General features: G+C 40.4%; 1 protein-coding gene across 6 annotated transcripts in view; it reads right to left on the minus strand.

Moving 5' to 3' along the window:
* Window positions 1–27,701, minus strand: part of GABRA5 (gamma-aminobutyric acid type A receptor subunit alpha5) — an 88,035-nt gene that overhangs the window by 4,871 nt on the left and 55,463 nt on the right. For all 6 annotated transcript variants that reach the window (XM_084773952.1, XM_084773949.1, XM_084773951.1 and 3 more), the window contains 3 exons: window positions 8,632–8,775; window positions 4,979–5,131; window positions 145–356 (listed from right to left, as the gene is read on the minus strand). In XM_084773952.1, coding sequence (XP_084630078.1) covers window positions 145–356; window positions 4,979–5,131; window positions 8,632–8,775 — 509 coding nt within the window. The remainder of the gene's footprint in view (window positions 1–144; window positions 357–4,978; window positions 5,132–8,631; window positions 8,776–27,701) is intronic.

Here is a 27,701-nt window from a genome sequence, read left to right on the forward strand (position 1 = left end):
GCAAAAGCCTTGCAGAAATGTAGAAGAATCATTCTGGAGGGAGAGGCAGAAAGAGAAATCTCTTGTTGAATATTGGGACTCAGAATTAGGTCCACTTTCTTTGCCAATGGAACCTAAAAGAGGAGGATAGTAAGTGTTTATTACCTTGATTTTGGCTGCTTCTAGGGCCTTCTTGCCATCCCAGGCCCATCCTCTCTTTGTAAAGTAGTTGACCGTGGCAAATTCAATCAGAGCAGAGAAGACAAATGCATAGCAGACAGCAATGAACCAGTCCATGGCTGTGGCGTAGGCCACTTTGGGCAGCGAGTTCCGGGCACTGATGCTGAGTGTTGTCATGGTCAGTACTGTGGTCACTCCTGTTTGGCGAGGAGAGCGCAGAGTACAACATGGGAACAGAGGCCAACATTCCTTCCCAGAACTCCCTCCCTGAACATGACAGAACATAAAGTCTCACCTGACTCCTTTTTCCATCAATGTGTCTGTGATTATCACATTTTCTGCAGTAAAAACAATGCTTAGCTAATTGCTCCCATTGTCTCCTTCCTCTATAAATACAAATTGAGGAGGACATGGATTTTGGTCTGATTTCTATATAACCATGCCTCCTTTCTTTGGACAGGTCTGGAAAATTGTTGGTACTTGCAAAAATGTATTGAATGAGTGATATATCTCTGTAAGACTAAGGCAAGAACACTGGAAGAGTGGTAGTGACCTTCACACAGGACTCAGCAATGTGCTTCATGGAGATTTACAGTGCACCTTGTAAGCAGCGGGACACAGTGATGCAGTGTGTTTCTTTCTTATGCATTGACCACACAGAGATGTCAGAGATGCCTGAGTACCACTGTGGCAGGATGGGAAATTCTCTCCTTCAAAGCAGGGGCAATATGCTTGAGCCTATCTACTGTGGCTCCAGAGAAACACTGTAGTAGCTTCACAGCAAAGCCAGGTCATTTGGCTGGAAGCATGCGTAGATTTTACAGTCAGGAAAAATTTGTGTGTTATCAGCCACCTATCAACCCCTGACCTAAGCTACTTTCTAGAAGGGTGTGCTATACCCACAATGCAGGAAAAGCTGGAGATTTACAGGCTCTGAGCAGTGTACCCAAACTCCCATCCTGTAAAGAAATAACCCATCTCTGGAGTCAGGACTGGGGACTCTTACATTCTAGACAATCTCTCTTCTTTCACACTTCTGTGAACATGTCCTTGTATATGGGATATGGCTGGAATGTACACATCATGGGTCCAACTGTGATGACCTTCAAATTGGCACACTGACGTCCTAATCTTGACTACTTAAGACTGTAACCTTGTAACAATAAAGTAATGAAATCAGCAGCTAGTGTGGGCCCTCATCCAGTGTGACTGGCATTCTTTTTAAAGGGGAAATTCTCAGTTAGCATGCACAGAGCAAACACAGGGAGTGTGCATCCACAAGCCTTAGACCTACTATAGGCAAGAGAAGACTTCTGGCCCAGTGTTTCCTTTACAAGCCTCAGTTTGAACCAACCCTACCAGCATCTTGACCCTGGGATCCTACCCTGCAGAGCCCTGAGACAGCACCGCTATGTCTTCTGAGCCAGCTGCTGGAGTATGTCTGATATAGAAGCCATGTGAAACCAGTAACTCAATGAGCACTGCAGAGCCAATGGTGGGCCAGAGGCTGGGAGACCTGGAACTCACAGCACATGGAGCCTATGTGGAATCAGTGCCTTGGGAGACATTTTGATTTTACTTCTTGATTTTTCTTAATAGTCCAGTCAACGGTTTATGATGAGGAAATAGTTGAGTGCAGACACTCAAACCAGTCTCCTTTCAGATCATTTAATATTCAAAATGTGCTGGGAATCTCCAAAAGGAAGCAGATTGTCGCAGGCAAGACTTTCCACACTTTGAGCACCTAACTAATAAATGTCCACTAAAGAGTTTATTAGGCCCATCAACTTGGTGAGCGTGCCTCCTGGCCATAAGCCAATCTCCACACTTTGATTACATGCTCGGCATTGAAGGAGACTAAGGAACTTAGTAGTTGGGAGTAGAGTGATGAGTGGGGGCATCCAGGGCTCTTGGGCTTCTTACATACCATCAAGATAAGGTGCATGTAAGCACCTCCCTACTGTGGAAGGAAAACTGTAAGTGTTAGAAGCTGCATTGGGAACTGTACTTCACAGTACACAAAGATATGAGCCTCTGCTGTCACAGCGGACCTCAAATTGCCTTCAGCATACCTTAAATGGGGGGAAGTGAGTCTGTGGTTTAGACAAGGATCATCCAAAGACCCCTGGTATTAAAGGTTAGGTCCCCAGCTCCAGGTGGTGGAGGGGCCATACAGTTTTCTAGTCATGTGGAGGTCCATGCCCTAAAGGAGGGTTTTAGGATCCAGCCTGTATTTGTCTCTATTTGTCTTTCAGCCTCCTTATATATATGTCTTTCTGTTCTTGACCCCCTCCCCTTCTCCCTCTCTCTGTTTCTATGTCTTTCTGTCAGATGTCTGTCTCTTTCTTTGTCTCTGTCTCTCTTACACACACACACACACACACACACACACACACACACACACACACATACACACACACACACACACACACAACACACAACACACACACACACTGGCCATTAAGTAAACATGTTTGTCATGATGCGGTGCCTTCTGCAGGCCCCAAATCCACATAGACCAATGATCACAGACTAAAATGTCTTTAAACTTTGAGTCAAAATAAATCTTTCTTCTTCTAAGACTGGTTAATACAGGTAGTGTGTTACAGTAAGAGAAAGCTGACTAGTGCAGTGAGCTTCAAGGTGAGAGAGTCAAATCCACGATGGCAAATTAAATAAATAAATAAATAAATAAATAAATAAATAAATAAATAAAACCACAAAACTCCTGAGCTACATTATGCTGTGTCTTATGTCTTAGAAACACACAATGATGTCTTCTAGATTGTTCTTCAACTGTATCATTGCTTCATTGATATTTTGTTTGAATTGAAACATTCCTTCCTGGGAATCCCATGAGACTCAGGAAGTTGCCCAGAAACTTTAAAAAGTCTCAGGAATCTTAAAAGTTACAAAAGTCTCAAAGCCCTTCCTCAAGGTTATATAAGCAAAGGACAATTGTCAGGGGAGGACAGGCTCATTATAGAACGGCTTGCCATGTTTCCAGAGATGCAACTCTGATGTGTCATCAGCTGGCTCTGTAAGAAAACCCCCACCTCTGATCCTATAAGGTACCCCAATAAACTCACTCGCTCAGCAAGATAGGCCTGGATGGAATCAATACCTTGGCATGCAGTTGGTGTCTCGCCTTCTTCCTAGGAAAAGCCATTCACTAGTCACCATTTAGCGTCTGTGGAGGACAGGTTCTGGGACCAGCCCAGATTCCCAAGTCCATAAGCACTTGAGTCTCTTATATAAAATGGCACAGCCTCTGCATAGAATCTTTGGGTGGCCTCTTACATATAATGACCCCTATGTAGGTGCATTTTAATGACTTGTATAATGAAATCATTACATAAAGAGTTGCTGTGTTGCATTTTCAGGAAATAACAGTAAGATGAAGAGTTTGTATGTGTGTTAAGACAGATGTGGTGGTATTTTAAATATTTTCTACCTGTTGATGGTTGAATCTGAAAATCTGAAAATGCCTATAGTCACAGGCGGCTGGAAATGTGTTTTGCTACTACCACATGGAGCACAATGTACTAGTGTACACACGATGGAATGACTGTATTTTGTTGACGATTTTAAAGGAGTATGCACTTTTTAAAGAGAACTACATAAAATTCAAAAATAAATACCTGATAAGCACTGGGAAAATACTACTGTGTCCAGCCTAGGAGTGTAGCTTGGTGGTAACCTGCTTGCCTGCCATTCACAATGGTCTAGATAGGAATGGATGGAGGAGCAAAAGGGAGGAGGAAGGGAGGGATGCTTATAATTTCACATCTTCAAAAGGACTTCTAGTGAAGAAATGTTTTCCAAAATGGAAATAATTATCAAGCAGAACAAATACTATTCCCTAAACTCTCATACAAAGTGAAATCATATTTTTTTGAAATCATATTTTTTTAAACTTACAATTTTAACTAAATGTTCAATTTTCTTCCCAGGTCACAGTGGATGGACAATAATAGAAATATGGTAACTGCATTAATCAGCTTCCAATTACTGTCACAAAATACCTGAGATAATTAACCCAAAAAGAGGAAAGGTTTGATTTGGATTACATTGTGGGGGTTTTAGTTCATGATTAGTTTGCTCTGTTGATTTGGAGCCTGAGGTAGAACAGTGAGTCCTGGCTGGAGCATGGAAAGGAGAAAAGTATCTCATTCGGCATAGCCAAGAACAAAGAGATTTGAGTACCACATTCCTTCTCAAAGTCTTAACCTTAATGGCCTGCCTTACACTAGGCTCCATCACTTAAAGCTTTCAGCCTCCAAACACTACCAAGAAGGGAAATGACAGAACACCTGCTCCACTGTCTTAAGCTTGAACGCCTGGCTCCCAGAACAAGGACGGACTGTTCTACAAAACAGATGTTTTGAAGAATTGAGAACAGCATGGTGCTGTGCAGCACATCCTAAGCTCTTGGGACACAACCTAACTAGGAAAACTCCTGCAGCAAATGAGGAGCTTAGACAGCTGCTAACCCACATAGCCTCTCCCCACTCTCCTCCTCCTAACCCAATAAACGACCCCCTGGTCTGTAAGAGAGGGGCTCTCACCATTTTCTTTTTTTCCCCAAGATATATATTATTTTATTAATTTATTCTTGTTACATGTTAATGGTTATCCCTCATGGTGTGAGCCTTTCTCAAGTTTTCCTGAATAAACCTGTCTGCCCTGATGAGCTCTTCCTTGTCTCCTGACTCCTTTCCTACACCTTCAACCTTTAACAAGCAGTTCAAATGTAGCTGTGCACAAATGTGGCTATGCACAAGATACCAGTGCCGTGGCCTGACTTGGAGGTACTCACCAAAAACTGTCCTGGCTGGGACAGATTCTCGATTTAGCCAAAAAGACACCTGGGATAAGATCACTGTCATGATGCAGGGAAGGTAGGTCTGGATGACAAAGTACCCGATCTTCCTCTTCAAGTGGAAATGAGCAGTCATGATTGTGTATTCACCTGCAGATACACAGACCTGGGAGATTAGCTCTACCCTCTGGGGCCTGGGTTAGTGCCTCCCCACAAAGGGGTTCACATTGCTCCCCTCCTCAGCCTTCAGTCAGGCTAGTATAACTGTACTATTTGCTTAGGTAGCAGATGGCAGGGGTGCTATCTTTTTAAAGTTCTTTTTTGTGGTTTGCTCAATGGCGTTGATCTTTTTGATGAACACTACCTCATATCTAAACCCCTTTTCCCATGTCCTCATCCTAAATTCACTCTATCTTCCTTAATTACTACTGTTACAGTATGAATATATGTGCGTGCACCATGATGTATATACAATTTACTGAGTCTGTTTAGCATCGACCACAAACACAGGAGCCTAGGGATGACCACTGGGATTGAGCAGCCTATACACGAGCTCGCCCCTGGAAGAAGCTGGCCCTCCTCTCTCAGCAACCATTGACCACATGGAGCGCTACATGTAGGCACCCCTTTCCATGTTGTATGTTAATCGGTGTTTCCATATGCTGATTTTATTCAGGCAATCAATATTGTTGAGAGTTCATATATAGAACACACCTTTTCACCACAGACTTCTAGGTCATATGATCTTTTTACTTTCTTTTCCATTATTTTACCTGAGTAGGGGGGCGGGTTGCCTTGGAGATGTATTAGGTGCAAGCTGCCTATATTCCTTCACCTGTCTGTCTGTCTGTCTGTCTATCTATCTATCTATCTATCTATCTATCTATCTATTCATCTATCCATCTATCCATCTATTTGTCTGTCTTCCATTACTATTAATTATTTATTTACTTATTATTTTTCTCTATCAGACAGCACATTCCAACCATACCCTTCCCCCACTCCACTCCTCTCAGTCCTCCTTTCCCCCACCTCCCTCTCTAGCAGATCTACTGCTCCTCCATTTCCCTTCAAAAAAAAAAATAGCAGGCCTCCCAGGGATATCAACCAAACACAGCATAACAATATGTAATAAGACTAGGTAGAAATTCTCATATCAAGTCTGAATGAATCAACTAAGCAGGGCTCATAGGGGCTCACAGAGACCGAAACAGCAATCACGGAGCCTGCATGGGTCTGCACCAGGTTCTCTGCCTACGTGCTGTGGTTGTTTAGCTTTGGGTTTTTTGTGGGAACTGTGGCCTGACTTTCTTAAAGGTCGTTTCATAAGGAAATCTTGTGAACCCTAGCCTCTGAAGGGCCCTTGCTGGTGCATGCTTTTTCGGAGAAAATCAGATTTGTGTGTTTCATTAATCCCCAGTCAATCTGTGTCATGTTCCCTGCCCCCCTCACCACTTTGCAGGGTATAGCAATCAGGATCTGAGGATTTAGCCTCTGCAGATAGAAATCAGGCATCAGAGCTCTGCTGTGGATGAACAGATCCTCCCTATTTCCCAGCTGTGGAGCTCCAGGGAGACAGGAAGGCTACTGTCTGCCAACGCGTGGTGCTTTGCCAGCCCAGGTGCAGAGTGAGGAACAGCCACATAGGTCACGGATCTGGGAAACTCATTCTTTCTGCCACCCAGCAGAGCAACCAGGAGCCTCTATTGTTCTAAACTGGATTTCCTGGGCAATGTCCCAGTGCCTTCTCTGGATTTGCCTGGCTGTGTGGGAGGCAAGTGGAGATCTTCCATTTTTTCCTGAAAATGATGCTGTCCTAATGGTTAACTGGTAAGGAGCTGAGGTGGGTGGGCTGGGGGTCTATGGGGAGTCAGGTCTTCTGGACAAAGGTGCCTCTCCCTAGACATGGAAGGAATGCTTTGGGAAGTGCAGGCCATTAGATACGTCAATGAGGAATACAAAGCAAACGCTGGGGCTTGGGGGCTGGGCTGATGGATTACTATGATCATAGAAGTCTTGGAGAAAGTCTTGAGGCCAACTCCAATTGTGGTTTTGTCTATGAGGAAGTAATGGACTTTTGGCTGTGAGGACATGACATCGGCATGTTGGAAGCTGCTAAAACCAAAGCCCATAGCTTATTGAGGTTGCTACAGATGTCCTCAAGACATGTACTTACTACGTCAGAGAGAAAGGAACTCTACAGAGATCACTGGGGGTAAAATTTGTCTTTTTACAGCAAAGGAGCCAATGTTCTAAGCAGTGACTACACATGCTGTAGCATGGGCTGCAGCGGTGGTGTGTTTTTCCACTAGCCTAAGGCATCTGAGAGGCCAAATAGGTTCTTAAGTAGAATGGAAAAATAGGGATAAAGAGAGAGGTGGATATATGTCTAGTACCAATATCTAATTCCTTTGATGTGATCAAATTTTGTTTCTTCATAACACATGAAGACAAGGAATGCCATTCAAAATACAGAGGGATCTGAAATTATTATTCTTTCAGTTCTTCTTGTCTGTGTCTTTATATTGTTTACTTTTAAATTATTAGTAAAAAAAACTGGATGATATATTATTTACTTTTGAGTTATTAGTAACGAACTTGGCAATGGCTTTTTAAACAATGTCTTTATGGATTGCAGGTTGGAACATAATCTCTGCTATAAAATGTTAAGGAACTATATAAAATTACTCCCAAAGGCAGCACCCTGTGTCAGCACCCCAAATTCTGCCACACACTTTCCATTTCATTTCCATAAAACCAGATGTAAAATTTGTTTTACTTGTGGCATAGCACCTAAATGGGAACACTCCCCTCTCAGGCTCTCTTTCTCACTCAAGGATGCCCAGGGTACTGTGCTATTGGTAGGTAGGACTTGGCCCTGGCAGATGCATGTGATATAAGGTAGAGTTTGCTCTTGGTGTCTTGTGTGTATCACATCAGCCACTTGACTGAGCAAACAGTAAGGTAACCAAAGCTATGCTCATTGCAATCATGATGTGGTCCATCCCTTCAGATTTTTCTCTTCTGTTACATGAGGAAATAGGCCACATACACTGCTTGCCCGTACCATCACCTGGTGACAGTTTGAGCAATGCATGCCCTCGCCCAAGATAAGCATGGCCAACACCAGGGTTTTGCAGGTCAAGTACTGGTACTCCTTTGGTTTCCCCATTCATGTTTTATCCACTGCAGCCAAGATGGAATGCCCTACCAAGACAACTTGGCATGTGTATATTTGACTGCATCTGCCTCCTTGTTGGTATCACCTTTGCCAATCTTTGCGTACCGCTAGTTTGATTTCCCATATTCAACCTCAGAAAGATCTCTGAGGTGTTCAGAGAAGAAAACTAGGCAATAGTCACCAGGAAACTTACCCCTCTTCGCAGAGATCACCTTGTTTCTCAGGCATGGGGCAGATAAGTGGGCTTCCAGAAAGGACATACATGTACAACACAGATACCACATGAACCAGAGATCAATAGCCTCTCCATTCCTGGGTCACCGAAGGTGGTGCCCCTTTTGTCAAGCTAAAAGAGGGCCTACAAGAGCCAAAGTAGTTGCATGGGATCCATACTTCTGCAGAGTATATCATGAAGCCATGGAGGGCAAGGTGCCCCTTAGCTCCAGGCAACAAGTCAAGCATCTCTTACCTGTGCTGGTGCTGATGTTCTCAGTGCCTACTGTCTGCCCCATGAGGTGGTACTGGTTGAGTCTGGAGCCATCTTCTGCCACCACCACAGACTTGGTGGAGCCATTGGTCCAAACATAGACCACTTCAGAATTAGGGTAAGCATCTGTAGGAAAAGAGAAAGGAAGTGGGGTAGGAGTAGTTTCCACTGGGGAAAACACAATGATGCTGGTGAAAGAGGGATAAGGTTGAGAATCAACCTCCAGGGCTTAGAAAGCATGTTGGCTGTACACCTCTGTGGGTGTACTATATGAGTTAGACCCTTCTTGTTTTGAAAGACTTGATATACCAAGTATGCCACAGAGTAAGTCAGTTCTCGTGCGTTTTCTCTTTCCTTACACCAAAAAAATAATAGATTTGGCTCTATGGCAAATGTTGCCATCCCATCAGGTCTGTGACCTCGACAGGTCACCTATTCTGTGCCACAGTTTCTTCATCTGTGGGACGGGATGATGACAGGACCCACACCTGAGATTTATATGGCTAGCCAACCTATACAGCGACTCTTATATGTAGCACACTGATCTTATTCCTACTCCAAGCCTTCCCTGTGTACTGAACATGCTGACCGGGGTAGAAAGCGGGTAGGGCGGGCAGCACCTCTGCCCAAGGGTCATGCCTGCCAACTTGTTACTTACATGGCAAGAGAAACCATGCAGATGAAATAGAAGAAATGAGATGGAAATCCAGAGCTTATCTCAGATTATCATATGGCTGAGAGTCAGTCCAATCAAAAACAGTTTTCTAAATCTGGAGCCAGGAGGAGATTTGCAAATGAAGAAAGGTCTCAGCTGACCATTGGCTCTAACCCTGGAGGGAGGGGCCAGAGAGCCAAGGAGTGGGAAATGAGCCCTAGGTCGCAGTTGACAAGGAGACAAGAGCCTTCACCCATGGCCACATTGAGCTGAATTCCACCCCGCCTCAAAAACCTGCAGGCCATGCTGATGTAATCTGAATAAATTATAGTAAATTAAAATTTAAAATAACCTGCAGGCCTACTCAGAACCCCCAGAGAAAACAGCAGCCCTTCCAGGACCATGATTCTGGCCTTGTGAGACAGAGAAATCTACCAGGTCCCACAAGCATCCGGTTATAGGACTCTGGGACAACACAGGTGTTATTTTAACCTTCAGAGTTGGTGAGAGTTTGCCACCTTAACAACAATGGATAATTAGGACAGACTGGATGGAAAGCAAATGCAAGCACCTCTCCTCGAGAAATTCATCTCTGAGGAGAGAAGGAGATAGAGAGGAAAGGCACGCAGTGTGAGAAGTAGCAGTCGGTGCCATGAAAGCATGCCAGCTGAGAAGAAAGAAGAGGCAAAGAAGAAGAAGAAGAAGGAGAAGAAGGAGAAGAAGAAGAAGAAGAAGAAGAAGAAGAAGAAGAAGAAGAAGAAGAAGAAGAAGAAGAAGAGGCATGCTAGAGAATGACAGTTAACAAGGCTTCATTTGAAGTGTCTACTCGATGTTCAGACATGCCTGTGTGTCCCTTGGGATAAATGAGGCTGCAGGTCCCAAGATGTCTAAAACAAGCTAGGAATATAATGAAGAGGGCTGGGTATGACAGTACAGCCTTGGGGCCACTCTAAGGTGTTGAACTTTTTATCTAATCCTGGGAGGGTTTAAAGCAAATAAGTGATCTACTCAAATATAGGTAATATCAAAATCTGTCAGCCTGAGCGAGACAATAGAACATAAGAGGGAAGGGACAAAGAAGGACATTCAGCATTAAAATCATCCTTTCAGTGGTAGGAGGAAGAAGAGAAATGTGGGGTGCATTTTTAGAAAGCTGACTGAATCAATGTGATGTGGAGGAAGAATGCAGTTGTTTCTACTGAGGAGAAAATAGAGGTTCATGGGTCCTGGGCACTGGTGAAAGAGCACTAGTCCAGGGCTTCTGTGCTGGGGACAAAAAAACTGGGAAGGGAAGCTCTACTTGGGATGCTGAGAAAACAGGGGTGCACAAGTCTGGAATTCCCAGATATGGGAAAACTATGCCCAAGGCACAGGCTATGAGATTACCTGTGCCATCCCCAATCACTACAGGGTCTAAAATGTGAGATGAGGCATGAACAGCAGCAAGCAACTGCCATACTGGTAGAGGTAGAAGCAACTGACGGTACCCGGGGAGAGGGCGGTGTCCAGGGACACAGCAATGCAGAAGCAGATCCACTGGAGCTTGTGTATCTAAACTTGTCCATCAGACTTGCAGTTAAGCAGCATGTCTGCTCCAGGGCTCAACACACACACACACACACACACACACACACACACACACACACACACACACACACCTTCACATCTTCCTTTGAAGATGTGGGTAAGTGAGCTGCCACATCTTCAAAGGAAGGTTTGTGATCCAACACCCAATTGCATTACAGCTTAAACAAACCCGTGTCCCATTGCAATAAGTAGGCCAGCAGTGCCTCAAAGGCTAGGGAAGAGTTACAGAGATGGGCTACTGGCACCCAGGCTAGTCCACTTCACCAAGCAGCCACTCTCTGGTCTCACAGTCAAAGCAACCGGCTTTGCTCCTGGGAGTTCAGCAGGGATAACCCAGAGCAATCTCATTACTGACTTACTGCAAAATACCAAGTCTTTGTAAAAGCACATTTGTTCAAATAATCATTCACAGTGGTGAGGGGGAAAATGTGTACGTAGCAAATACAAGGGTCTCACTCGCATGACTCATGAAACCCCTGTCCTGCTTGCCAAAGTAATATTCTAAATTTATGTTCTCTAGTTTTATATTCTACTCTTGTATTAGGTTTTCACCTTATCTAATGTGTCCTGCAAAGTTCTATATTTTGACTTATAATATATATGTAATATATAATATAATGTGTTTTGTTCAAATCCACTTTTGTTTTCTACCTTCCAGTTTCATTACTATCCCTTCCCACCACATTTCTCTCTCAAACTCATGTTCTTCTTCCCCTCCTTTCTCTCAACTCACTGAGTCCACTTAGTCCTGATAATATGCATATGGGTGAGGGTCAGTCTCCTGGAGCCTAGGTAGGCTTTCAGAGGTAGCCTCATATCCCTAAAGAAAATGGACTGTCTCTCTCCCAGAGCCATCAATTGACCTTCGCCACCCATGCTGGGACTTTGGCTAGCTTTGCAGTGTTCAGATCTTCTTGCAGTCACAGTCCCCATGAGTTCATGATCGCGTGTCAGAAAACTTCACAGCAGTCATTCCACTACCTCTGACTTAACAAAGAATTAAACCTTTCCACTCTTCCTTCAGGATGTAGAGAAGATGTCTCATTTAGGGCCAAGAATTCCACAGTTTCTTAATCTGTCCACAGTGACCAGTTGTAGGTGTCTGTGTTAACTGCTTTTTTTTTTTTAAGAAGCTTCTCTGACAAGGATTGGAAGATGTGCTAATCAGTACTTAGGGGGCATTTTTTTTTTACTATGTCTATTTAGCAGAATAATGGTATTACATTCTCCCATCCTTGGCCCAGTTAGCAATACCAGGCATGAATTTTTATGGAATAAATTCATAAACCTAATCAGAAATGTGGTTGGCTACCCTTGATACTATTTTACCAGTGGGCATATCACATCAGGCCAATAGTTACTGTAGCTTGTGACATTCACATCTGGGTAAGACAGTTGAGTACTTTTCTCCAACAGTAATGTGCATAACAGCTTTCAGCACTATGAAAGGTTCGTCAAGCCCTTACCAGCTTGATTTCTCTGTGTCCTGTGAGTCAAGGATGTGACTCAAAGAGCAAATTTATTTGAACTTTAAATATATGTATACATTTTAGGAAGCTGCTATAGCAGTAGGCTTCCACATGCCATTACAAAACCTCTTAAAGTTAGTCATCCCTCCCATTCTCCCGCCTCTAACTTGACCTACCATCCTCTACCACATCTAACCCTTTCTAATGCATTCTGGCCCTTCCCCTTCATATCTCCTGTTTTTTATCAATTATCATCATTGAAATTCTGTCCCTTTGTAGTTTCCTGGCTTTTATGGGTACTCCAGTTTAAACACACACATCTAAAGAGTCAAAACTAGGATGTATATATATGAGAGAATCTGTGTAGTTTGTGTTTTGGGTCTGTGTTACTTCATTACCTACATTTTTCTGAGCAACATTCTATTGTATATATGTACCACATTTTCATTATCCATTTACTATTTGATGGGCATGTAGGCTGTTTTCCCTCCCTTGTTATTGTGAGAAAGCAGCAATGAGTATGCGTTATCATGAATCTTTGTAGTAGGATACAAAGTCCTTTGAGCCTATATGGAAGAGTGGTACAGCTTGATCCTATGGTAGACCTATTTCAAACTTTTTGAGACACTTCCATATTGATTTCCATAGTGACAGTACCAGATTACATTTCCATTAGCAGTGAATAACTGTTCAACATTCCCCAAACTACTACCAGGATTTGTTGTGATTATTTTACCCATTTTACTTGGGGTAAGATAAAAGCTCAAACTAATTTTAATTTGCATTTTCCTAATAACTAAGAGAACTGAACATTTGAAAATATTTCTCTGCCATTTGTCTTTCTTCTTTTGAAGATTCTCTGTTTGGTTCCATGGCACATTATTAGTTAGATTGATTGTTTTCTTGGTGTTTCTAGGCTTTTGTTATTGTTACTATTATTGTACATCCTAAACTTACATCCATTGTCGTATCTATAGCTGGTGAAAGATTTTTTCTTATTCTGTAGGCTTTCTTTTCACTCAAATGATGCTGTCCTTTGGTGACTAAGTATTTCTGTTCTATGAAGCTCCATTTGATTCTGTGCTATTCATGTTCTATTCAGAAAGTCTTCTGTGCCTATGGGTTGAAGTGTATTCCCTACATCCTCCATAAACAGATTCAGTATATCAGGTATCCTGCTGAGGTCTTTGATCCATTTGGAGTTGAGTTTTATGCAGGTTGAAACATATAGACCTATTTTCATTTTTCTACGTGCAGCTATCCAGTTTGACCAGTGACATTTTCTCTTCTTCAGTGTGCATTTTATGGTTCTTTGTTTAAAAAAAATCAAGTGACTTTGGGAGAGTGAGTATATATATATATATATATATATATATATATATATATATATATATATATGTGTGTGTGTGTGTGTGTGTGTGTGTGTGTGTGTGTGTGTGTGTTTGTGTGTCTGTGTCTGTTTCCTTAATTCTACTCCATTTATCACTGTATCTTTTTATTTTAAACTTTTTTTGAAAAACCTTTTTTTCATAAAATATATTTTGATTATGATTTTACCTTCCCCCACTTCCTTCTAGATTTATATTCTCTCAACCATCCTACATAGCCAACATTATGTTATTTCTCACTATTTAAAACAAACAAGAGCAAAACAAACAAACAAAACCAAGAAAGCACAAAACCAGAAGTCAACATAAGAAAAAAAAAAAAAAAGAAACAAAACATGGCCAAACTGAGCAAAATGAGATGAAAAGGCTATAAAAATACCACTGAGATTTCTTTATGTTGGCCAGCTACTCCTGGGCATGAAGCCTGCCCTGAAGTGTGCTTAATACATGCAGTGAGACTCCATTGGAGTAAACTACATTTTTCTTTGCAACTAGACACCAACTGAAGTCAGCTTCTTGGCTAGAGATGAGAGCTTATGTCCACTTCCTGTCTCAGCTCTAGGACCACATGTAGCTTTGCTCTGCATAGGTGTTGTGCTTGCTGCCACACTCTCTGTGAGATCATGTGTGCATCAGCCCTGTTGTATCCAAAAGACACTCTTTCCTTGAAGCCATCTATCCCCTCTGGCTCTTACATGTTTTCTGCCTCCTCTTCCACATAGATCCCTAAGCCTTGAGAGGAGGGCTTTGATGAAGACATCCTATTTAGGATCGAGTGCTTCAAAGTCTCTAACTCTCTGCAGATTATCCAATCTGTGTCCTATGAGTCTCTGTGTTAGATATCTCCTACTGAAAGAAGCTTCCCTGATGAAGGAAGAATGAGATCCTGATCTATTGGTAGTGTTGTCACTGGGGGCCATTTTATTGAAAGTTCCTTTAGCAGAACAGTAATGCTAGGGTTTTCCCTAGACTTATCTAATCTAAGGTTCTAGGAGTGTCAGGCATAGTTTCCTTCTTTTGGAGTGAGCCTGAAATCCAGTTAGAAAGTGGTTTGGTGCTCCCATAACACTTGTTCCATTATTGCACCATATATCTTGCAGGAAGGTGGCTGTTACAAGTCACCCAGGTTGTAGCACGGAGGTATTAATAATTACGCTGCTCTGGTGGTGTGCAGAGTGCTTTCTGGTACCATGGATGCTAGTGAGTAAGGGTGAAGCTTATAGTCAGGCCCCTGCTCAACTTCTTCATATCCCAAGACTTATATCATTTTCAGCATCAGGATGTATGTAAAGAGTAACCAATAGCCTTAGCAGGATCTTGTGATGCTTCAGTGTTTCCATGTAACCCATTCCTAGTACTGGAAGTTTCACTTGGTGATATAAAATGTGTAGTTGAGGCTTCATCTACCACAATATTTGGAGACTCCACGTAGATTCCTTTCATATATTCATATATTAAGAAGCTTCTACAGCAATAGGTTGCATGTGGTTCTCAAGTAAAGCTTAGTGTTAGTTTTTGTTCCCCAAACTCCCTCTTTTACCCTGTTTTCCCATGCCTCTCCTTATTTAACCTTCATATACCAGTTTTCCCTTTGTCTTTCCATAAAAACATATTTTATTTTCCCCTTCTTGGAAAATCCCATCTTCCCTCTATTTTCTTACTAGGTATCTAATTTCTGTGGTTATTCAAAAACGTAGCTCCCATATTGAAGGCATAGAAGCTAACATTCACAAAAAAGAGAAAAAAAATTACATTTTTTTCTTCTTTTTGGATGTACGATACCTAATTCAGGATGATTCATTTTAGCTCCATCCATTTACCTGAAAATATCATAATTCATTTTTCTTAACAGTTAAATAGTATTCCACTGTGTAAGTGTATCACATTTTCATTACCCATCCAGCACTTGTGAGGAAGCCAGGCTCTTTCCAATTTCTCTATTATGAATAGAGCAATAGCGAACATGAATAAACACGAATCTTTATAGTAGGATGTAGAGTCCTTTGAGTATGTGCACAAGAGTAGTTTAGCTGGATCTTGAGGTAGATCTATTCTCAATTTCTGGAGGAACTACCACACTGATCTCCATAAAGGCTGTACAAGTTTTCACTCTCACCAGTACTGCATGAGCCTTCCCTGCCCCCACATCCTCATCCACATGAGTTGTCATTTGTTCTATTGATCTTGGCCATATTGACAGATGTGACATAAAAATGAAAGTAGCCTTACTTTACATTTCGCTGGTGTCTAACGTTTCTCAAAGAGTTTTACTTATTGTTTGAGAATTCTCTGCTTAGTTCTGTATACCATTTTAAATTGGTTATTTGTTTTCTTGATGTTTGTTTTTTTAGTGATTTATTCTATTACATACTATCAGATGTATAGTTGGCAAAGATTTTTTCCAATCCTGTAGCTGCTGCTTTGTCCCAATGATGGTGTCCTTTACTACACATCTTTCCATCTGTATAAGGTTCCAATTACTAATTGTTAATCTTAATGACTGTGCGGTCGTTGTGTTGTTTTGGAAGTCCTTTTCTATGCCAATGAGTTCAGTCCTATTCTCAAATGTTTTGTGTCAGATTCAGGGTATCTGGTCTCACGCTGAGGTCATTGATCCATTTGGATTTGAGCTTTGTGCAAGATCATAATCTGGATCTATTTTCATTCTTCTACATGCAGACATGCAGTTTGACCAGCACCATTTTCTGGTGTTATATCCCATTTCTTTCTTCAATGCCCTAAGATTCTTATTATACAAATCTTCCACTGGTTTGGCTAGAGTTATCACAAAATTTTTTACGTTTTTGAGGTTCCTGTGAAGGTACCACTTCATTGACTTCTTGGTCTGCTTGTCATTTGTATATATTTTTATGTTAATTTTGTAACATACTACTTTGCTAAAATTATTTATTAGCTATAGAAATTTCATAGTGGAATTTTTAGGTTGTTTCATGTACAAAATCATATCACCTACCAATAAGGATATTTTGACTACTTCTATTCCTAGTTGTATACCTTTGATTTCCTGCAGTTGTCTTATTGTTCTAGTGAAGGCTTTAGGTGCTAAACTGAATATGGATGCAATGAATGAGCAACTTTGTCTTTTTCTTGATTTCAGTAGAAATGCCTTTTTCATGCCCCTCCACTTAGCTTGATATTGATTGTGAGGTTGTTATATATTACTTTTATTACATGGAAGTATGTCCTGTGTATTCTTAGTCTATTTTATTATGAATACTTTTCTTATGAAAGGATGTTGAAAATTGTCAAAGGCCTCTTCAGCATTATATGGATTTTTGTCTTTCAGTTTGTTTAGATGGTGAATTATGTTTATTAACTTACTTATTTTGAACCATCACTGCATCTTTGGGATGAAGCTAACTTGATTGTGGTGAATAAACATTTTGATGTGTTCTTGGACTCAGTTCACCAGTGTTTTGTTCAGAATTTTTCCGTCTATTTTCTACTGGCAAATTGGGCTATACTTTTGTTGTTGTTAATTGTTTGCTTGGTCTCTTTGTGGTTTTGGTATCAGAGATATAATGTCCTCATAAAAAGAATCAGACAGTGTTCCTTCAGTTTCTATTTTGAAGGATATTTGAGGATTACTGGCATTAATTATATTTTGAAGGTCTGGTAGAATTATGTAGTGAATCCATCTGGTCCTAGGCATTTTTTGGTTGGGAGACATTTAGTTTATTAAGGTTTGTGTTTCTGTTTAACTTACTTATTTAACTTGATTTAAATTCCATATCTATCTATATATAGGTTTTTCAGTTTGGTAAAATATAGAATTTTGAGTATGTCTTTATGAGTCTTTGAATTTCCTTGGTATCTGTTGTAATTTTACCCTTCTCATCTCTTGTTTTATTAATTTAGATATACTCTCTTCATATTTTAGTTAATTTGCCTATGTGGTTGTCAGTCTTCTTGATTTTCTCAAAGAATCAACTCTCTATTTCATTTATTTTCTGTATTTTTTTGTTGTTTGGATTTATTTCATTCTCGAGTTTGACTATTTCTTGTTGTCTACTTATTTTGAATGCTATTTCTTTTCATTATTCTAGATCTTTCATGTGTGCTACTAAGTTATTAATATGAGATGTATTCATTTTTAATGCAGAGACTTAGTGATATGAACTTGCCTTTTAGAACTGCTTTCATTATATCCCATAAAAGTGCATATTTTCATTTTCATTCCATTCTTAAAATGTTTACATTTCCTTCTTAATTCTTCTCTTGAACTATTATTCATTCAATAGTGAATTGTTCAGTTTTCATTAGTTTGTATGCTTTCTATTATTTCTGTTGTTATTTCAATCTTTAATTCATAGTGGTCAGCTGGAATGCAGGGTCTTATTTCAACTTTCATATATCTGTTGAGACCTGATTTGTGTCCAAGTATTTAGTTGATATTAGAGAAAGTTCTATAAGCTGCTGAGAAGAAACTATTTTTTTTGTTTGTGTGAAATGTTTTATAGATGTCTTTTAGGTCTACTTGATTTATGATATAATTGAATTCCTGAATTTCTCTATTTAGTTTTTGTCTGGAAGATCTGTGTATTGGGGAGAATGGGGTATGGAAGTCACCAATCATCCGTTATCACTGTATGAGGTTCAGTTTGCAATTTCAGCTGTAGTGCTGTTTCTTTTATAAACTTAGGTACCCTTGTGTTTGGTCCATCAATGTGTAGAACTGCAATGTATTCTGGGTGGCTCTTTCTTTTATGAGAATGTAGTGTCCTAGTTCTTCTCACTACTTTTGATCGAAGATTTCTTTAATCAGATATTAAAATGGCTACATCGGCTGTTTTTCCGTCTGCTTTTCCCCATTCTTTTACCTTGAGAGATGCCTTTCCTTGACTTTGGAGTTTCTTGAATGCTGCAGAAAGATGGACTCTGATTTCTCATGCAATTTGTTAGTCTATTACTGTATAACTGAGACCATTCATATTGAGCATTATTGGCACAGCCGTATCTAATGGGAACAGCAATTATCATAAAACCAGCATAGGTATTTGACAAAGCTCAAGCAAGGGTGAGCTGGGTGATGCAATCACTGTGGTGAAGTCTCTCATATTTTGGCATTTACCTCCATGTGTCACATGCTTGGGGTCTTTTATTATTTGTACGACTTGGAGATATTGGATTGACAGAAATTTTCTTATGAATCATTTTGCCTTATCCTGGAAGTATTACTTCTAAGTTTTCCCAGGAAAGTCCTGACCCTGCTATCCTTCCTTCTTTTAAGGAGATGTCCTTATCTCTCCCTACTTGAAGGTCATCCTTATGACCTGGAGGTTGTGACTCAAGTAAACATGCCAGAGATCTCTTTATGAGGCCCAGACTCAAAGATACTCCCCACATCTGCCCCTGTGCTTACTCAGCAACAAGATAATCAGTACAAAGTAACTTAAAAAGGTAAACAATATTCAGTAAGTAGAGAAGTTGGCAGCGTATTTCTTATACTGATGGTCAAATAATGGTATATATAAATGATAAAAGAATAAAGCATTAAGACCTCCCTTTCTTAGGAAAGGTAAACTCACACAGAGCCACCATGGTGTCATATGACCAAGGAACAAGAACTAACAAAATTAGACATATAAATAACTTCTACAAAAATAGAAACATTGTATTATGGCAGAAATTAAATAGTGACTTCAGCAGCTTTGGCCTGAATATTTTTCTTGGGCCTAAAAACAATAACCAGTCTGACTCCTTAAAAGTTAATAATATACTGCTTAGGACATGACAATCTGCCCAGGTTGGCTTGGAGATTTTCTTTCTGTCTAGTGCCCTTGAAGCTGCAAGAACTAGCAGCCTGAGAATGGTCTGTTATGTTTTGGCAAAATATGCCCTTGAGCTACAGGACTGTTAAAAGTTGGGCTGTGACAGTGATGAGGGAAAATTATTGTAAAAGATAGTTCTGTTCTGTCACGATTTAGCAGTGATGACTAAACTTATAACAAAGTGTAAGTTAAAACATATATCCAGGGACAAAAAGGGTATGATCTATGTTTTGGAAACAACATGAATCAATCCCTGTTTTTTGAGTTCTGTATAAATAAAGAATCACTCTGCCTGCCAGTCAGTCAGGCTGCAAAACTCCACACGATCCCCATGCATGGCTCACTCCTCCTTTATTGCTTTTACATCCACCCAGATTCAGGCCTTGTCCTCACCAGGGTCTGGACCTTGGCAAGTTATCAACAAGCAATGCTTATTAATTCCTGTTAAGTTTTGTTATACTGCAGTTTCCCATTTATTTGATCACTTCTCTGATAATTTATTTCTTGTATCTTTCTTGGGTGTAGTTAATCTCTTCAAACTGAAGTTTTCCTTCTAGTGCCTTTTATAGGGCTGCATTGGTAAATGAAAATTGCTTAAATTCAATTTTATTGTGGGATGTTTTTCTTCCTCTGTTAATTGTGATTGATGGCTTTTCTGGGTGTAGTAGTCTGGACTGGCATCTTTTGAAGCTATCAGAACATCTAGATCGTCCCTTCCAGCTTTCAGCAACTCTGTTGAGAAGCCATGTATTATTTTAATGAGCCTGTCTTTAGATGTGATTTGGTTTTTCCTCTTGCAGCTTTTAATACAGATAAGGGAGAATTATCTTAACTCCAGACCAGATCTTCAACATGATCACAAAAGAAAACTTATCCAAATAAGGAAACAGACACCCATACAAATATAAGTAGCACACAGAACAACAAGTACACATGACCAGAAAAGAAAATCCTCACAGCCTGTGGCTGTTAAAACACTAAGACAAAACAAAGAAGGTGTATTGAAAACTGCAAGAGAAAAAGAACACAAGTCATATACAGGAAAGCTCATCATCATAACACCTGTTTCTCGGCGGAAGCTTTATAACAAGTAGAGCCGAAGCAATGTATTCCAAGTCCTACAAGACAGTGGCAGTCAGTCTAAAATAATAAACCTAGAAAAACTAGCTCCATGATTGAATGAGAAAGAAACATTTTCCATGCCATAAACAGCCTTTAAAAATGTATACCCAACAAACCAAATGTTAGCAAAATATAGGGAACATCATTTTAGTCTGAAAGAAGGAAGGGGCATAGCAGAGAGACTGTGGGGAAAAAAAAATAGAAAGCCCTAATTATTAAAGCACAAGATAACGATCATAACAAAATAGCAAACAACACCAAAAATCAACAACACAATTACCTCAAGTAACACATACAAACTTGAGTCATAACTTTAAATATCATTGGGCTCAATTCTCCAAGTAAAAGACATTGGCTGAAGGTATCAAGAAACAAAAGCAATTTATCTTCTGATTTCAAGAAAAACATATTAGTTTTAAAGATAGGCATTCCCCTAGAGTAAAAAGATAAACAAAAAAATATTCCAATCAAAATGATCCAAGAAGCAAGCAGCTGTTGCTCTCCTAATATCTGGCAAAATAGACTTCAAATTAAAACTAAAAAGAAGAGACAAAGTGGGATACTTCATTCCAATTAAGGTACAGTTCACCAAAAAGATATTTCTATACTAAATATATAGCACCGAACTCAAGTGTGAGCCAATTCCATAAAGAATCTACTAATATATTTAAAGTCACAGATTAATATCAATCCAGTAATACCAGTAGGCAGGTCATTTGGACAAAAAAAAAAAACAAGCATTAGAATTACTTGATGTCATACATCAAATGGACTTAACAGATACCTACAGAATATCCAAATCCAAACACCAGAGAATACACAGTCTATTCAGCAGCACATGAAAGTTGTTCTAAAGTAGCCCACATCCTGGGACACAAAATAAATCTCTACAATTTGAAAAATGTTTAACTCATTCCTTGTATACTGTGTGTGTATCTGACCACAATGCAATAAAAATTAAAATTGACAGCCAAAACAAAGAAACAAACAAAAACATCTAGTAAATACACAAACCCATAAAGATTAAACAACTCATTGTAACAGGGCCCCAGGCCTCAGTGGACCCGGACACCTTAGCACACCTGACTCTATGCTGGAAGTACCACCTGCCAGAACTAGAACAAAGGCCCTACTCCATCAAAGTCTGCAGTCCTGGCAAAGTCTTTATGTGTACTAACCTTGCTTTTGGCTCCCGTAGCTCTGCTTCTAGCTAACTGTTCTTGTTAAAGGAAGTATGCCAATCAAAGACATTGTTTTGGGATGCAAAGGCGCACTCCTGGGGGTACACAGGGATCCCACATACCCAGTGTAGTCATCAGCCAGCTAATAAAGACCTCTATTGGCTTAGCCCTAAGCCTGAGCAGCATGTCTCTGTTGAATACTCCACAACACCCATCACTAAATAATGAGTGGGTCAAAGAAGAAACAAGGGGGGGAAAAAGCCCTGTAACTAAATAAAAATGTAAACACAGCACAACAGAACAAAAAAATCTGGAACATACTAAAAGCATTTTTTTTTTGAGAGAAATTTACAGCTTTAAGTGCCTACATTTAAAAAAAAGAAAAATCAAGAGCCAGGCATGGTGGCACACACCTTTAATCTCAGCACTCGGGAGGCAGAGGCAGGCAGATTTCTGTGAGTTCGAGGCCAGCCTGGTCTACAAAGTGAGTCCAGGACAGCCGAGGCTATACAGAGAAACCCTGTCTCGAAAAACAACAACAACAAAAACCCAAAACCAACCAAACAAGCAAACAAAAAATCAGAAAGAGCACAAACAAATGGCTTAATGATACTAGTAAAAAAAAAAAGAAAAAAGAAACAGAATGAGCATTGCCAAGCTCTTTTTATGAAGCTATTATTACTCCAATACCAGGTAAGGACACAACACGAAGGGAAAACTTCAGGTCAATATGACCTATGAACATAGGCTCAAATATGATAAGTAAAACACATGCAGACAGAATACAAATATGTGTCAAAAATGATATATACCATGATCATGTCGGCTTTCTCCTGAAATGGTTGACATTTTGGTATATAGTGTTATGATTTCCATTAGTTGCAGTAAATGTTCTATTTCTTCAGTGGCTTCATTCAGTAGTATGTTGTTCAATCTCAATGAATGCTTTTCCTGTTTTCTATCCCTCTTTATATATAGTTTCATTTCATTGTGGTCAGAAAAGGGACACAGAACTACTATAATTTTCTTGCATTTGTTGCAAGATTCCTTGTGTTATTATTGAAAGATGTATATTGGTCCCTATCAGCTTATTGGTTTTATAGTATTTGTTATTTTAATCTTCCTTTGTTTAACCAGTAACCTAACATTGCTTTTTTTGTGCCACTGTCATTTCTTGAATATGCTTGTTTCTTTTTTTAGTCCCAAGAGTTCCTTCTAATATCTTCTGTACACCCACTTTATCAAGATTTTATCATGGAAAACTTTCTTTCTCTTCCTATTATAAAAGAGGGGTTTGCTGTGTATAGTGGCCTCTGCTTGCAAGTGTGATGTTTCAGACCTTGTAGTACATTGACCCAAGATTTTCTTAACTTTTAAAGTCTCAACTGAAATATCAGCTGTTACTCTAACAATTGTGTGTGTGTGTGTGTGTGTGTGTGTGTGTGTGTCTGTGTCTGTGTCTGTGTCTCTGTGTGTGTGTCTATGTTTCTTGCAGAAGCTTAAATAATGCAGGGCTGTGAGACTCAGACACAGATTTGAACAAAATAGTCTTCTGGATTCTGGAGGGTAACTGCCCTTTAGGCTGAGATAAATCCTCTGCTTCTTGGTCTTCCCAAGCTGGCTCTGACTGGTTGTGCGCCCTTGTCCCAAACACCTCCACTATGTCTCCTCCTTGCTGCACATGCCTAAAGGCCTGCTTGGGCCTGGCTTCCAATTAGGGCTGTACTTACAGAGAGGAATCTGTGCTGTTAATAGATCCTCTTAAAAGGGGACTAGGAGTCCCACCCCTGCGCTGAGCCAGGAGAAGTAACATAGTCCTACATTTACTGGGAGATAGGAATAAGCTGAGAAACATGAGCCTGAAAGCTCATGAAGAGCTCAGAAGTTTGGACACTGGGATACTGCGACGGAACTATTTGAAGAGTTTGGAAATGTCTGGTGTTCTAGTTGCTTCTCTGTTACTGGAATTAACACCATAACCAAAGTAACTTGGAGAGAAAGGGTTTATTTGGCAAATGCTTCATCATGGGGGCAAGGCAAGGCAGGAACTAAAGCAGAAACCATGGAGAAGTGCTGCTTTGACTCCCCCCGCCATCCCCCACCCCCTCGACCCATGTGTTATGCACCCTGCTTCTCCAACAACTCAGGACAACCTACCCAGAGCTGGGCAGGGCACACAATGGTCTGGGTCCTCAAACATCAACCATTAGGTAAGAAATGACCTGCAGTTTTGCCTACAGGCCAGTCTGAGGAAGACATTTCCTCAATTGCATTTCCCTCTTCCCCAATAACTCCAGTTTGTATCAAGTTGATAAGAACTATCCAGCGCATTCGAAAACCAAGGTGACCATGTGCAAGCTCTGCCAGCCTGAAGCCTCTAGTTACCTATCTGTAGTTATGGCAAACAATGCCCACAGCTAACAGGACAAAATGAGGACAAAACGTAGAAAGACAGACAGACAGACAGACATATTCTATATTTTGTAAATAAATGACTTACACACAGTAAGTGTTTAATGACTAACAGCTAATCTTGTTTGGTTTTTTGAGACAAGGTTTCTCTGTGTAGCCTTGGCTGTCCTTGACTCACTTTGTAGACCAGGCTGGTCTCGAATTCACAGCGATCCACCTGCCTCTGCCTCCAGTATGCTGGGATTAAAGGCGTGTGCCACCAGAACCCGTCTCTAACAGCTAATCTTAATGTAACCAGATATGGGGGAGGAATCTAGCTTGGTGTCAAATCTAGTCTCATAAAAACACCTTTCACTTGAATTTATTTTTTCTCTTTAGATTTCCCCTATTTTCCATTCATTTCTCTCTTCCTCCATTCCATTTCTTTTTACAAATGCTGTGGATCTAATCTAGAGCTTCATTCATCCTAGGTGCACAATACTTCTGAGCTATGACCTAACTTTGAATTTAATTTTTTATTGTTAGTCCAGAGCCTCATATAGCCTGTGGGGACAGTAGTTGCCTTATATAACCTATGTAGGGATGCCCCCAGGAATTTTTGCTCACTATATAAGATTTTTGTGTTGCTCAGCATTAATTGAATCTGATATTGAATATATATATTAGAGTTTAATCAGAAGTATGATTTTAAATGGATAGGATTTGAGTTCTCTGAAATCCATATCTTTAACAGTCCTCCCTCTTATAAAACAAAAGTAGAAACAGAAACACAAGAGTTAAGAGTAACTACTCAGAAGAACAGGTTGCACATCAAGCATGTATGTGAGTTTCTACAGTGCCACAAGCTAGAATGCAAGTCAACACCCAGCACACTAATTTAAAACTATAGAAAAGAAAACTGTGCAATGGGTAAATGACTATCAGTGCAGCATCACTGTCATCCTAGTGAATCAGCATCCCCACTTCAAATGAAGCAGACAGCATTGGTCCAGTGTGGTTATTTAACAAATCTGAACTTGGCACACACAGGTAAAACTTCAATGTGTTTCTTAACCTCATGAGCTTCTTTTGGGGGTGCAGAGGGTTTGAGACAAGGTTTCTCTATGTAGCCTTGGCTGCCCTAGACTCCCTTTGTAGACCTACCTGGCCTACCTCTGCCTCCCTGAGTGCTGGGATTAAAAGTGTAGCCATCATGCCTGGCTAAATCTCATGAACTTTGATGTTCATGTCTACTAGGCTTCTTGAAACTGCGAAGCCACTGTACCCCGGGCATCATGGGTACAACATCAGGAATCCACACCTGGGATGCATGAAAAGCTCACGGCATGAGATGTACAGTTTCTTCATCAAAGCAGTTTCTAGGTGTAACTTAATTAGTGTTTGTAACCTCCAGATCTTATCTCATAATTTAATCTAATATATAATGCACCACTCTAAGAAATAAGTGAACAAAAGAATTAGGACCTCCCTTTCTGCTTTTCAAACAGTTTGGATTGGAATGCGGCAGATGGAAGCCATGCCACTATCCCTGTGTAACTAACTCTCTTACAGTCTAGGAAGGCCCGTCTGGAAGCTAGGACTCCTTTCACCACCGAGAGGAGAGGCAGCAGTGCTAGGCGGCTGGCTCACTCTGGCTCTACACAAACCACAGAAACCTGAGCATGTGGCTCTGCAGAAGAGAGACAGAGATTTGCATTCTTTTGTCTCCTAATAGCAAAGAGCCGATGAATTGGGTAATTTAAACTCATTATACTTGCACATTTAGCTTCGGCCGTGCTCATATGCATAAGTAGTGTAAGTGAACAAGTTGGATAAGCCTCTATTTTATTTAGCAGATCTACAAGATAAAAGACAAATTAAAGCACATTTAATTGAATAGCATTTCTTCTCTTAAAATTAGTGTGTTTTGAATGCGAAGCTTATGAGCTGAAGAAAGGTAGCTTTTCCAGCCCTCAGTCAATTGTATTTAAACATGTTATGTGATGGTTTGCACAGTACAGTAGTGATATTAACAAATACTGTGAACAAATGATTAACACTGGAATCAAGTCAAATCCATCTTCACAATGTCAAGGACATTAAAAGAAACCTGGCACAACAACCTCATCAAGAACATTACAGGAAATCTGACATGACAGACTCAAACTTCTACTGAGGTCAGTCACTGTCCCTGCTGGCTTTGTGTTACGTGCGGTGTTCATACTCTGCTGTTGTTGAGCATGAGGCGGCTCCATCAGGCACGTCTGCATCTCTGATTGTGAGAAGTGATTTCACTGCAGTTGGTCGCCTGACAAGTATGAGATAATTTTAGTGACGAAAAAAAAATTAGACTGTCAAATACCTTTCTTTATCCAAAATTGCTTTTGAGCTGTCTGCCCTGCACGTCACTGCCATTAAATCTGGGATCACAGCGGCCTGAATTCCATCTAGCTAGTGACCAGAGCAGCCTCACGGTGCAGTGTGGCAAAAATAGTCTTTGTGTTTTGTTTTGATCAAATCAAAGCATAATCTTCATATATAAAGAGCAGCATAAATTTAAACTACAGTTAATGTTCTGGATGTGAACTATTGCTGGTCCATCAGGCAGGGGACTCAGTAGTCTCAGATGACCTACCTGGGAGCTTCAGACTCAATGGCCTCTCATCACAAACACTGATGTTCACCGCCACCCACAAATGATTCCAAGAAATGATGGTGACAGTCTTTTATACCATTTTCCCCTAAGAAATAGACACTGTAACTGTTCTGTAGCACTTGAGGGTAAGTAACAGTTTGAAAAGAAAAGATTTCTTTCTACCTAATGTTTCACTCATCATACAAACCCATTTCTCTCCAGTAATGCAGCATCCTTTTGGAAGCATAAAGTAATCCATAACGAAACCCTTTGGGGTCAGAAAGCCTCACTTCCAGGAGAGTTGGCACCAGGAAGTGTCAGCTGCCTGGAAGGAGGGGGTGTAAGTCAGTGCTACAAGGTATCTAAGTCCAGGCAGGAGTCCTCTGTCCTGCTGCAGAATCGGAGCCATCAGTGTAACACAGCTGTAAAGGGAGGAGCACAGTCTTCGAGGGAAGAGGGTCCAGATAGGAGCTGGAAATGTGGTGTACACAGATGTACACAGTCACCCCAAAACTGGATACAAGCATATGTGTGTGTATGTGTGTGTGTGTTTAAATATAGGATATATTATCTTTCAGTATAAAGGACCAACTATCACACTTAGATATATAACTATTATAAATATATTTACATATGTAAATATACATTGTAATAAAATATGTGTTCAATCTAGATTTCACAGCCTCTGCAGTGAAAGTGGTAGGAGCATGCGTCCAGACCTTTCTATGTGCTTTGCTAGGGGCAGGTTTCTATTTCCTCTTACGTTGAGTGCTGTGAACTGGAGGAATCAGGAAAGCTTCAGGCAGCTAAGAGCAAAGGGGCAGACACTGGG

The sequence above is a fragment of the Acomys minous genome, assembly GCF_964271855.1.
Source record: "Acomys minous genome assembly, chromosome: 2".
NCBI classification, from domain to species: Eukaryota; Metazoa; Chordata; class Mammalia; order Rodentia; family Muridae; genus Acomys; species Acomys minous.